Source organism: Halichoerus grypus, chromosome 8, assembly GCF_964656455.1.
Source record: "Halichoerus grypus chromosome 8, mHalGry1.hap1.1, whole genome shotgun sequence".
NCBI lineage: Eukaryota > Metazoa > Chordata > Mammalia > Carnivora > Phocidae > Halichoerus > Halichoerus grypus.
In genome coordinates this window covers 139,958,950-139,972,640 of record NC_135719.1, presented here as the reverse complement: position 1 = coordinate 139,972,640, position 13,691 = coordinate 139,958,950, and the positions used below count along the sequence as shown (strand labels likewise).

At 39.1% G+C, this 13,691-nt stretch overlaps 1 protein-coding gene across 2 annotated transcripts in view; it reads left to right on the top strand.

The window, feature by feature from the left end:
* Nucleotides 1–11,974, top strand: part of ATXN3 (ataxin 3) — a 37,579-nt gene extending 25,605 nt beyond the window's left edge. For both annotated transcript variants that reach the window (XM_078054117.1, XM_078054118.1), the window contains 2 exons: nt 2,540–2,628; nt 7,675–11,974. In XM_078054117.1, coding sequence (XP_077910243.1) covers nt 2,540–2,628; nt 7,675–7,769 — 184 coding nt within the window. In that variant the 3' untranslated portion in view covers nt 7,770–11,974. The remainder of the gene's footprint in view (nt 1–2,539; nt 2,629–7,674) is intronic.
* Nucleotides 11,975–13,691: the final 1,717 nt, after the last annotated feature.

Here is a 13,691-nt window from a genome sequence, read left to right as displayed (position 1 = left end):
GTGTAAAACTATTGTGTAAACCATAAAGTATTCCACAGATATCTTAGTATTTTAATGTCTTCTCCAGGTGTAGCTCTGAAACGATGCATTCTTTTCTTCTGTTACTAAAAAGGTGTTTCCCAACAAAGAGGGAATTACTGGGCATTGTCTTTATGGTCATGGATTGCTGTGATTTTTTGATTGTCTAACACTTGAGCCACCACCTCAGTGGCATGGCATAACAGGATTCAGTTTAAGAAACAAGCTAGTAGGGACACCTGGGTGGCTCAGTCAGTTAAGCATCTGCCTTCGGCTCAGATCATGATCCCAGGGTCCTGGGATCGAGCCCCACATCAGGCTCCTTGCTCAGAGGGGAGTCTCCTTCTCCCTCTGCCTGCCGCTCCCCCTGCTGTGCTCTCTTTCTCTCTCGCGCGCGCGCGCGCACGCACACACACATTCTCTAGCAAATAAATAAATAAAATCTTTTTTTAAAAAAAGAAACAAACAAGCTAGTAGAGGTATTTTAAACAGGAAAGTAGTACAGAAACTTGGGGCTTACACAGTCTCAGGAAGAGCTGGAGGTGCAGTCTGTAGGCCAGGCTTCCGGAATTCCACAGACCGACTTGTTCCAAGAGCTGCATCCACTGCCCCAGTTGGCATGATGGGGAGTCGGGATATGGAGTTGAAGAACACACTGCTCTAGCTGTGATCCTAGGATCAGGAAGCTGCCACCACAGTTGCCTAGACATGGGAACACGAAGTCTAGCCCCGACTGCAGCTGCCATGAAGCAGAATCCTGGGACAGGCAGCTCCTTGACTTTACTTGCCAGCAGAGAACAGCCAAAGCAGCAGGGGGATGGCTGTGTCTCATTTCTGCGAGGGCTTAATTGGTAACCAGAATCCTAGCTGTTGAGAGACCTAAGATGTTGTTTTTAGCTTTCTGGCCTCTATGATTCCGAGGGCACATTCAAAGCCACAGTGGGAATGGTGCTGACTTGCTGGTGGAACATGTTGCATTTTACTGTGTCATCAAATATGAAAGGTGTCAAAATTGTTTCAAGTTTGGCAATTCATTTACTTCTCACTTTTCATAAATTTAAAGTAGAATAAAGATTATCCCTCTAAGGTCACTGCCTCACCTACCATGCTCTTGTGTTCTGACATGTTGTCTTGATTGGAGGGGGAAAGGGCATGGAGAGAGATCTGATGGGCCAAGATTCCTCCTGCCTCACAGCCTATCTGTCTCATGCACATCTCAGATTCAGGGTATGCTGATGGGAGCATCCTGCCCTCTTGTGCATCATTAGCCACGCATGCCTGAGAATAAACCGAGACAGATGTCAGTATACTTGGGTTTTCTTTGGTACTCATATTTAAAACAGAAGATTGAGATTCTAAGGGGAAAAAAGTATGCTATTCTATTAATAGTGTTACTGGTAAATTTAAAATACTGGTTCCTTTAAAAATCCTTCCAAGCATTTTTTTAAAAGCTATGGCTTCTCAGAGTATCAGCTGTTTGTAAGTTTTAATTTTCAACATATATGTGTGTATGATGTGAAATAATTTGAAATTTACGTACAAGCAGAAATAGTTCACAGAACTCCTTTATACCCTTTGCCCAAATTCCCCAATTGTTGACATTTCTGAGGGATTTGAGAATAACTTGCAGACATGATCTCCCATTACATCTCAGTACTTCAGTGTGTATATTTTTACATACAAGGACACTGTCCTACATATTTACATCATAACCATCGTGTTTAAAAGTTTTAAAATGTGGATTTTTCTGAGATTGTTTTTCCATCTGAAAAAAATACAGGGAAAATTTATTTTAATGCAATAAATGGTACTGAAGCTTGATCATGCATCTTAAAAAGTTAATTCTTTCATTCATCAAGTATTTGGTGAATGTCTACCATGTGACAGGCACTGTTTTAGGCACTTGGGAAACAAGATAAGGTTTGTGCTCTTGTTAGCTGATGCTCAAAAGAGGGAGACACAGAATATCAGATGGTGATAAGCTGATGCCGGAAATTGAAAGGGAGCAGCGATGAGATAGTGAGGATGCCTGGAGGCTGCTGCAGGCGGCTGGTCAGAAAAGGTCTCTCCGAGGACCTGCTGAAGCTCAGAGCTGAATGACAAGGAGGAGCCGGCCATGGAAAGAGCATGTTAACTTGCATGGTAATGGGGATGGCTTTATATTCTCAAAGGTGCTTATTTTTAGTGACTTCCAACAATATTAAGGATCTGTAAAGCAACACATTTGCATAAGAATAGCTACCAGCGAATGCTTGTGTTTATGTGTTCTGTTGTGGTGAAAATCTGTACCTATTAATTTGTCTGATAATTCAGATTTTATACCTAGGTTTCCTAGGATCGGCACTGTGATACCTTTAAGTAACATAAATCAGACTGATGACTCTGGCATTCTTTTGTAGAGCTCGTGGCAATGACTCTTGTTTTGTGGAACCTTATATTTTCCATGTGAATACTTTCTCTCATGGCGTATTTATTCTTAGGGTTTGTTTTTTTAATGCATATTCACTTTTGACTGTTTCAGGCAGCAGCAGCAACAGGATCCACCAGGGCAGCTTTCACAGCCAAGTGAGAGGCCGACCACAAGTTCAGGAGCACCAGGCAGTGATCCAGGTATGCGTCTCCGACCATGCTCGGACATAGGCTCCCTGTGATTTTGGCTTTACAGGCTTTTTTTCTCCCCTCTTTAATTATACTGAAACTCTTGTATGAATTCGTAATCTGCTAAATATCCTTAGATTAAGAAGCAGCAGACTAGAGCACTCAGTGAATATGTTGCTTTAAAATTACAAACAACACTTGCAACTTTACAGTAACTAATACATTCTCCAAAAATTCCTCAGAGATAATGGATATTAGTAGGTGGAAGCTGAATACATTTTACCACCTGGAAAACTAAAACACCCAAGTGTAGTCTAAATAATAGGCAATCTAGAATTATTTATCAGGCCTTGGTTTAATAGGTCTTAAACTTTGGCCAATTATTGGTAGTACAAATTGAGTAAGAAAACAACTGTATGTGACAAAGGCCAAAGGCCTTATAAGCAGACCATGTAAAGAACTCTCAGACGGAAAGGGGAAAATTCAGATGGGTGAAGGGCTAGAATAGATACTTCACCAAACATATGGTTGACAAATAAGCACATGAAAATATGGTCAGTAATTGATAATCGTTAGGGAAATGCAAATTAAAAATACAAAGAGATACCATTACACACCCAATTATAAGAATGGCTTAATAAAAAAATAAAATTGACAGCACCAAATGCTGTCTAGGATCAGAGCAACTAGACACCCATACATATAAAATGGAACAGCAGCTTTGGAAAGCGGTTTAGTATTTTCTTATAAACTTAAATGTACACTTAACCATGTGATTCAGTAGCCCCACTCCTAGGTATGTAACCAAGAATAAAAGAAAACGTAAGTTCACAGAAAAACTTGTAGGTGAATGCTTACAGCAGCTTCATTTGTAATTGTCAAAAACTAGAAGTTACCTAACTGTTGTCCTTCAGGGGTGAATGGATGCACAAACTGGGGTACTTGCAAACAATGGACTACTGTTTAACAATAAAAAGAATGAACTGGTGCTTTTTCCTATTCCTCCTACTGTTTACGGCTAACAACCGTGGACATTTATCGCAAACAAATGTAAGAAAAATCTGAAAGGTAGAAAGAAGACAGGTTGTGTAGGAGGCTCAAGGACCAGAGGAATGACATAGTGGTGTGTAGCCTGGATTTTTTTTTTTTTTTGTCTCACATATTCTGAACTTGGTGCTGAAGAAGCCACAGCAGAGACGAAGTAAAGCCTGTTCTATGTAGTCAAAAGGTACTACCTAGCAAGTAAAATTAGATAATAAATACTCTATTCTAGCCAAACAGAATTAGGTAAATAAACTGGCCTTAACTGTCACGCCACCCCATCGGCACAGGCCAAGTAGGAGCGTAGACTGGTACCCCCCCTGGCAGGAACGAGGTGTACCTCCTGCTTCCCCTGGCCAGGGTGATGTCAGAGAAAGCCAAGTGGGGAGCTGGGACTTCGGTTCCCTCCAGGATACAAGGAAGGGCCCTTTCCCATGGTGTCCGTGGTCATAGGGAGCCTAGACTTCCACCCAGCGATACAATATGGAGGCATCCCTCTGGCTTCCCGCCTGGGTGGTTTCAAAAGAGGCCCAATGGAGAATGAGGAGTTACTGATTCGAGGCAGTAACAAGACCACACCCAGAAGGTCAGTGAGAAGCAGTAAGGAGGCATTCCTACCCCTTCCGGTCAGGGAGGTAGCAGTGGAGGACAGTGGGGAGCCAGAACTCCCACGTGTGCACAGCAGTAATGATCACACACACGCTCCCCCTCTCTGGCCGCAGCAGGGCAGCATCCGTCTCCCCCATGGTGCTGTGTCAGAAGCAGCCTGCTAAAAGAGAAGATTGAAGTAAGACTCACAGTCTTGTAACATGCAACACCGCAGATGTTCAGGATTTGGTCAGAAGTGTTACCATACCAAGAGCCAGGGAGAATTGAGAAAAGACAGTTCATAGACACCATCACCAAAATGACACTGATATCAGAATTAATCTCACAAGGATTTTTAAAGCAGCCATCATAAAAATGCTAAACTGGGGCGCCTGGGTGGCTCAGTTGGTTAAGCGACTGCCTTCGGCTCAGGTCATGATCCTGGAGTCCCTGGATCGAGTCCCGCATCGGGCTCCCTGCTCAGCAAGGAGCCTGCTTCTCCCTCTGACCCTCCCCCCTCTCATGTGCACTCTCTCTCTCATTCTCTCTGTCTCAAATAAATAAATAAAAAATCTTTAAAAAAAAAAAAAAATGCTAAACTGAGCAATTATGAACTGCTTAAAACAAATGAAGAAATAGACAGCTTCGAGAAAGAAATAGAAGGTATAAAGGTGAACTAAATGGAAATTTTAGAACTGAAAAATGACAGTACCTGAAATTTGGAAATGCAGTGGATGGATCCAATAGGTGAATGGAAGGACAGAGGAGAGACTCTGTGAACTTGAAGACAATAGAAATTACCCATTCTGAGCAACAGAGAGAATTAGACTAGAAAAAATTAACAAAGCCTCGATACCTGTGGGACTATAGTAGAAGATCTAATGTGCCATGGGATTCCCAGGAGATGAGAAGGAGGGTGCAGCTGAAAAAATATTTGAAGACATAATGGCTGAAAATCCCCAGCTTTGGCAAAAGATCTAAAACTACAGAATTGTGGCACCTGGGTGGCTCAGTAGTTTAAGCGTCCGACTCTTGATTTTGGCTCAGGTCATGATCTCAGGGTTGTAAGATCGAGCCCCATGTCGAGTTCCACACTGCGCATGAAGCCTACTTTAAGAGTCTCTCTCTCTCCCTCTCTGTCTGCCCCTCCCTGCCTAAAAAATTAAATAAACTATAGAATTAAGAAGGTGAGTAAGCCTCTAACAGTTAAGCCCAAAGAAATTTATGCCAAGACATCATAGTCTAGCTTCTGAAAACTGAACAAAAGAGGAAAATCTTAAAACCAGCTAAAAACATCTTGCCTATAGCAATTTGTATGACAGCACATTTCTCATTTGAAATTATGGAGATCAGTAGGAAGTGGCACAACATTTTTTTTGAAGATTTATTTATTTTAGAGAGAGCATGTGCATGCATGCACGAGCAGGCGGAGGGGCAGAGGGAGAGAGAGAGAGAGAATCTTCAAGCAGATTCCCCACTGAGCACAGAGCCCAACACAGGGCTCAGTCTTGTGACCCTGAGATCATGACCTGAGCCAAAATCAAGAGTCAGATGCTTAACCAACTGAGCCACCCAGATGCCCTTCATTTTTCAAGTGCTGGAAAGAAAAAACAACCCAGGGGCAGCTGGGTGGCTCAGTTGGTTAAGCATCTGCCTTCAGCGCAGGTCATGATCCCAGAGTCGTGGGATTGAGTCCCGAGTCGGGATCCCTACTTAGTGGGGAGTCTGCTTCTCTCTCTTCCTCTGCCCCTCCCCCCTTGATGGTGCTCTCTCTCTCTCTCTCTCCCTCTCAAATAAATAAAATCTTAAAAAAAAGGGGGGGAGAAAAGAAAAACAACCCAGAATTCCCAGTGAAAATTTCAGGAATGAAGAGAAAAATTAGAATTTCTCACCGGTAGACCCATCCTAAAATAATGGCTAAAGGAATTAATCTAGGAACATCAGAAAGAAAAAAAAGAATAGTAGAAAGAGTAAAAATATGGGTAAACCATAGATATTTCTCTCCTTTTGAGTTTTGTAAATTATATTTGATGATTGAGGGAAGAATTAGAATATTGATTTTGTTCTTAGTGTATATGTAGAAAATATTTAAGGCAATTACATTATAAATGGGAGAGTAAAAGGAGGTGAGGTTTCTACGTTTCATTTCAACTGTTACAGCCATTCTGGAAAATAGTTTGTCAATTTCTTTAAAAACTGAACTTGTACTAACCATACAACCCAGCAGTTAGACTCCTGGACATTTATCCCAGAGAAATGAAAACTTACCTGTCCATGCAAAAACTTGTACACAAATGTTCATAGCAGCTTTATTTCTCAATCTGGAAACAACCAAAATGTCCTATAGGAAGGCGAACAGTTAAACAAATGGTAGTACATCTGTGGAATACTACTCAGGACTAAAAAGAAACCAGCTCTTGATACATGCAAAAATTTGGATGAGTCTCAAGGGCATTTTGCTGAGTGCAGGAAAGATCTCTTGGAGTGTGATTATATTTGTGTAACATTCTAAAAATGACAAATTTGGGGCCACCTGGGTGGCTCAGCTGGTTAAGCGTCTGCCTTCGGTTCAGGTCATGATCCCTGGGTCCTGGGATCAAGTCCTGCATCGGGCTCCTTGCTCAGCAGGGAGCCTGCTTCTCCCTCTGCCTCTCCCCCTGCTTGTGCTCTCTCTCTCTCTCAAATAAAATCTTTTTTAAAAATTAAAATAAAAAATAAAAATGACAGATTTGTAGAGATGGAAAACAAATTAGTGGCTGCCTGCAGTTAGGAAAAGTGGGGGCAGAGAAGTGGGTGTGAGTCAAAAGGGACAGCAGGAAAGAGATCTTTGTGATACTTGAACAGTTCTCCGTCCTGATTGTGGTGCTGGTGGTTACAGGGATCTAAATGTGTGATGAAATAGCATAGAACTACACACAACTTTGTACCAATGTCAATATCCAAGTTTTGGGTTAAGCTATAGTTACCTAGGATTTAACTCTTCTGTGAAATTGAGCTGAAATGTACACAGGGTCCCTCTGAACTATATTTGCAACTTCCTGTAAATAAATTATTTCAAAACAAAATTTGACAAATTATATATATATATATATATGTATATATATATACATATATGTATGCACAACTAAGTAAAATCTTTTACTTGGCATAATGCACTTGGTTTTGAAATACAGAATAAATGTATTATGGGGATTGACCACAAAGGGGCGGTGGAGCATTTCCGTATCTGGGTGGTGATGGTAGTTCTACAGCTCTGTGTATTTGTCAAAACTTACAAAACTGTAAAAGAGTGCATGTTGCTTTACGTAAGTTTTAAAAATCAAAAAAGGAAGCTATAGTAGTTAAACATACATTTTCTAAGAGCTTACCTTTTGATGACTTTGAGAATTTTCCAGAAATGTCTGAGATGCTTGTTTTCTTTCCCAACAGGAGATGCTATGAGTGAAGAAGACATGCTTCAGGCAGCTGTGACCATGTCTTTAGAAACTGTTAGAAATAATTTCAAAACAGATGGGAAAAAATAATACCTTTTACAAATCATTTAGATATTCATACTTTCCAACATTATTATTCTGTGTGGTTACAGCATAGAGGGTCCATTTTAGTAATGTGTCAAACAATGTTCAACAGAGGAGATAAGACTTTTAGGTGGTTTGCAACAAAAAGATGAGAAAGTGGAAAAATGAGTCAATTGTAGGACTAAATAGTGATCCTCCAAACACTAGCCAAAGAGGCATTTAGCAATTAAAGAAATTTAAAATAGTTTTCTAAATGTTCCTTTTTCTTTTTGAGTGTGCAATATCTAACATGTCTAAAATTAGGGCATTTTTCTTAGATCTTTTTGCAGACCAACTAATTAGCTCTTGCCACAGAACTTTTTCCATACGTGTTCTTCTCATCCTTTCTGTCCGGGTTGCTTGACTCACTTTCCATCATCTCATAGTTGCTTTTCTTTCTCATTAAGCAAGTTAACCATTTAGGACAGTGTCTCTTCTCTGTGTTGATAGTAGTACGGTTCCAGAAGGATTCGCTGCTTTCCCTCCAATTATGTAGCTTGCCCTTGGATGTTTTCTCATGTTATTTCTCTGATCACAATTTCTTTGATACTTGGTTTTCCTTACTTTTCTACAGCTCTTTTGAAAGATGGTAATCTTTCTTGAGGTTTTGCTTTTTAAGCCCTCTAAGATGGGATCATTAGTTCATGATACATGATACATGCATTCCGAAACTCTGAAATCAACTCTGCACAAATATTTGAGAATAAATGAGAATTTTTTTTAATGTGTGAGCACATCCTTTTCCAGATGTTTTATGAATGTCTTCTTAATTATGTTAGACCATCACAGCTCTACTGAGACCTTTTCTCCTGCACCTTGATACTTCCTTTTCTCCAGTTGAGAAAAATAGGAGAAGCACAGTATGCAAGCAAGTTTCCTTCTGTGTCAGACTTAACAATACCACCATGAATGTATGAGAGACAAAATTTGGCTTTCGATTTAGCGGCAGCTTCATTTTATTCTCTCTTGTGACCGGAGCTCTCTGGTTACGGTGGAGTCACGGAACGTAGATGTCTGCTTCTGCTGCATATCTTGTAGTAGGTATCGCCTGCCAGAGATGATGCTCTGGAACATGAAAATAATCTACTAACAAAAGTACATTTACATTTATACTGTGTTTTGACACTCACATCATGTTTAAGTAGCTTAAGAATTACAGAAGTCACACAGTACTTAATGGGTCTGTAAATAAGAAAGCCTTTAGTTTTGATAAACATTCTTTAATTGGGATGCACAGAGAGTTCCTTGCTGGGTCGATACAGTGGTATGATTTTGGTGAAAATTAACTATGTCTCTCTGAAATGGACATTTCGGATTCTGTCACTGATTCCCCATCCCTCATTCTCCACGCCCTTTGAAGCCGTTTGGAATGTTGAATTGTTCATAAGCTAAAAGTTAGGAAATTTCAGCCAACAACATAGAAAATTAAAGTATGATGTGTTGCCATGACCAGTGTATGGCTGGACACATTTTATCAGGGAAATTTTTTTGACCTAGGATTTATTGCCAAGGTGAAAAGAGATGAAAAAATGCCTTTTATGATTATGAAATAGCTTTTTTTTTTTTTTGGATAGAGACAGATTTTTTTTTTAGTCATTATTTTGTGCCAAATAACGTTTTCTGAAGTTTCCCTTGCAAAAGTAGACCACATTAAAATCTAAAGTTTTCTTTTGAGAATTGAAAATGTTTCAGAAGAGTTCTAAAACTTTAGAATTGCAAGGGATGTTGGAGTTTAGTACTGCTCCCTCAAGATTTATAAACCAAAATATTTTAAGATTGAACATTTCTGTAGTTATCCCCAATATGCTTGTCCTGTTTTCCATGGATATTAGTTTTTACCTTGTCCCATTGAAAAATTACATTAAACTTTTCATACACTTGAATGGATGAGTTACCTAATATAAAAATGAGAAAAGAAATATGCATTTGAAAGTTTTAACCTTAGAGTTTATAAAGTTCTTATATTACACGCCTTTATTAAAGCACTTAAGGAAATGTGGCATGTTGACCTTCACTTAGGGATTTTTTTTTTTTTTTTTACAGCAGAGCTGAGCACACACTGGATACATTTGAATGTGTTTATTTAATTTCTTACGAATGTTGCATTTGGCAGGCAGATCCAGAATGACTAGAGAACTGCCGACTTGTTTGGATTGGCTTAAACTTAATTTAGATTCCATTCCTTAATTGATTGGCCAGTATGAAGAGATGCCAATGCTCATAACTACAGTATCAAAAAACTTAGTTATACAAAGGTATAGTTCACACATCAGGAGCTGTTATTCACTGTAAACAACCTGCAAGAAAGTTAGAAACAATGAAATTCACAATAACTGTCCTGCTAAGAACTCTATATAAAGATTTCCATTCTGTTTTACCAATTGGGAACACCTTAATGTTTAATATTTAAACTGTTGGTGTCATTTTTCTAATGTATAAATTGTGTTACCAGGATAAAATACGTACAGTGGTGATGCTAGTGTTTAAACAAGTTTTGGAAACACTACTTTCATATTTTGAGATGTCATGGATATAATAAGTACTTATTTATGTTTTAAAAATTCACAGTAGTTAAAAGAAATTAACAGTAGTTAACCTCTGCTCTAAAACCATCAAACATTTTTTATAGTAATTCACATACAAATATCTCAGTAATGTAAATTGTTTGAAAAGATTGCTGCAGGTAAACTATTAACTTTTAAGATCTTGGTCAAATAATTTACAGTTCAGAATATTTAAGGAGGTGCTTTTTTGCTTCTTTAAAACTTTATTTTCCTTAATTAAGACTTTATTCTTGCCAAAGTTAATAAGGAAAAAAGTTCAACACTTGTTGAAGGTCATTATAGGCAAAACTACCGATAGTCTGTGTTTTTTTCATTTCATATTAAGTTGAATAAAGTAAATTTTATTCCTGTCAGAGCCTAAATCACATTTTGAATGTCTGCATGTTTGATACTCTTTTTAAATAGTATCATGCTAGTGCCAAGATTTATTAAATGTCTTAACATTGGCCTATTGGTCCCATGCAAATTTAAAGAAGATTGAGTCAGTGCATAAGCAAAATATAGTGATGGAAATTAAAATATCTCCAGTTGAAATAAATCTCGATGTTTTTAAATTCTCAAGAGAACTCAATAATATTGATGACTTCCTATTTAAAACTTTATGTGCAACTGGAGAGCCCAACGACTACTACTCTAAAAGTAAATAGTTTGTTGTATCTGGGCCCTAACAAGTATGGAGATATTATATATGTGATCTTAATTAAGAAAAACAGATTGGATCAACTAATCATTTCAGCAGTGTCAATAATTTTTCATATTTTCAAAAGAAAAATTTTCCTATATTCCTGGTCCCTTTATGAATCAGCTTCTTTTGCTAAAAAGATGAACTGGCTTGCATTTTTTAAAGTCTTATATTAGGGAAAATATTTTGTTCCATTTTACTTTTATGAATGAAAAGATTATTGACATGGTTAATTCTTGAATTTTGATTTTTTTTTTTATTTGAAGAAAATCTTTGCTATTTTTTTTTCCAAAATGTTCTGACATTTTAAGAATTAATGCTAGTAACATAATTTCTAAATTTACAGTAATTGGCATGTTGAATTAACAATAGTGTATCAGTAAATATTTTAATTAAAACTATGGATTCACAGACAAGGAATGGGAAGCAATAGTGAAATATATGTGAAAATTCCTGATTCATTTAGGAAGCACTTCACCTGTTTCTTGCATAGGTCAAAGGCGAATGTCTCCAGGAACTTTTTAAATTTTTTTTTAAAAGAGAAAAATGTACATTTTAATGTGAAAAATTAATTTCTACAACACTGGACTACTAGAAATAACTTTGTAAAAATTACTGTTCTGTATAAACTATTTGAAATTCAAGTACAAAAAACACCTGAAAGAGCATTGTCTTTTGGCCATGACACCAGTGCCCTGTGGCAGTGCCATTTGCTCAGGACCCAACTCTGCAGCCCTCTCCGTGTGTGCCCCCCTCCAAGCTCTGTTGTTGTTACTACACACACAGGCCTTCCTGTCTGGTCCATAGAAAAGCCGGGCTTCCAAAGCACTGTTGAACACTGAGGATTCTATTGTTAATGTGGATGTTCCATGAGTTGTATTTTAAATATCAAAGATTATTAAATAAAAATAATGTTTGCTTTTTTATTTCTGTTTTTATTTGTATTGACGGTTAATTGCTCGCCTTGCTACGCGAAGGATGGTGGGAAGACCAGCAGCCTCTGCACCACCTGAGAGCTTTTCAGAAATGCAGAGCTTCAGGCCACACCTACTGGCTCAGGACCTGCATTTTTAACAAGACCCCCGGGGAATTCACATGCAGATTGAAGTTTGAGAGGCGTTGCTTTATGGGCTGCGAGTGATGAATAAAAGGGCGGGGGCATTGATAACTCCATTCCAGCTCACGGCTGCCCAAGGACCCATTATTACTGGAACCTCTCCTCTTTTTTCTAAGAGACACTAAGTCCAAATTTTTACTTGAAATTTGATTTTTAAATAGTTGCTCCATTTTTTTTTTAAGCCTGAGGGCCAAACAAAGCACGTTGGTAACACTTTTTTTTTTTTTAAGATTTATTTGACAGACACAGCGAGAGAGGGAACACAAGCAGGGGGAGTGGGAGAGGGAGAAGCAGGCTTCCCGCAGAGCAGGGAGCCCCATGCGGGGCTTGATCCCAGCACCCTGGGATCACGACCTGACCCGAAGGCAGACGTGTAACCACTGAGCCACCCAGGCACCCCACATTGGTAACAATTTTTATGAGTGCTGTTTTTTCCTCACCCAACTCTGGACACCAGAATCCAACTGTAGTAATTGGAATCCACCCACTTGGACTGATCGAGGATTCTAGAATCCTCAAATCATAATGACAGTTGTATATCCATTTTATCCTTAATTACGGTTGGGCACAAATATTGAAATACAAAATTTTCAAATTGATTACATGAATCTTTTTAGCAAAACCTCATAGCTTAATGCTTAAAAGGACCATTTCATTGAATTTGGATGCCACCAAATGGCTCTGATCTCAACACCTACTTGTGGGCCCTGTGAAATATAAGTTGATTCGAAGGCCCATTTTATGTTAGCTAAAACATAAAACATTTTATCTTTTATAAAAGGGAATTTGAGGGTTGTCTTTATCCTGAAGATTTGCATGTTTGAGGACCCTTTAACCATTTTGTATCTGTGTCACCAAATGCTCAGAAATTCATTTTTTAAGTAATTTGGGTCAGGCTGACCTGTTCTCTTGACATTTCCCCTTTACACACTGTGGTCCTAGCAGGCCTCCCTGCGGGTATTTCCCACCCCCAGGTACTCCCTCACATTATCCTCAACCCCTTCCCTTCTCTCTTTTGGTATCCCAGCCCCAGAAGTTTGTTGGCCATCCCCTGCTGGGAGGACTCTTTCAACTGGACTACCACCCTTCACTGTGCCCTGTTCTCCCCCACCATTGTTCCCGTTCTTTCTGTGTTGGGAACGCACCGCCACCCTCTGTCTTGGGCTGCTAGGGAAAAACAATAACTGGGGCATTCATTCACTCATTCAACAAAACATTTGAGCGCTCCCCATGTGCCAGGAATGGTTCTGGGTCCTTGGAAACAGAGTCATGAATAAGATACTGTGCTCTCATGCTCCTTGCATTCTGGTTGGCTGTTACGCAGAGGAGACCTTTAAGGAACATAACTTCATAACACGTGAAGAACTGTGCTTGTTCTGTGAGATATGAAGACAAACAGGGCGATGTAATGGAGTGTGATTGAGAGGGAGAGCCGTTTTGTACTGGATTCAAGAAAGGCCTCTGCAGGGGTGACCTTCACACAGACACCTCAAAAATCATGAGGCAGCCATGCAGAGGTGAGGGGC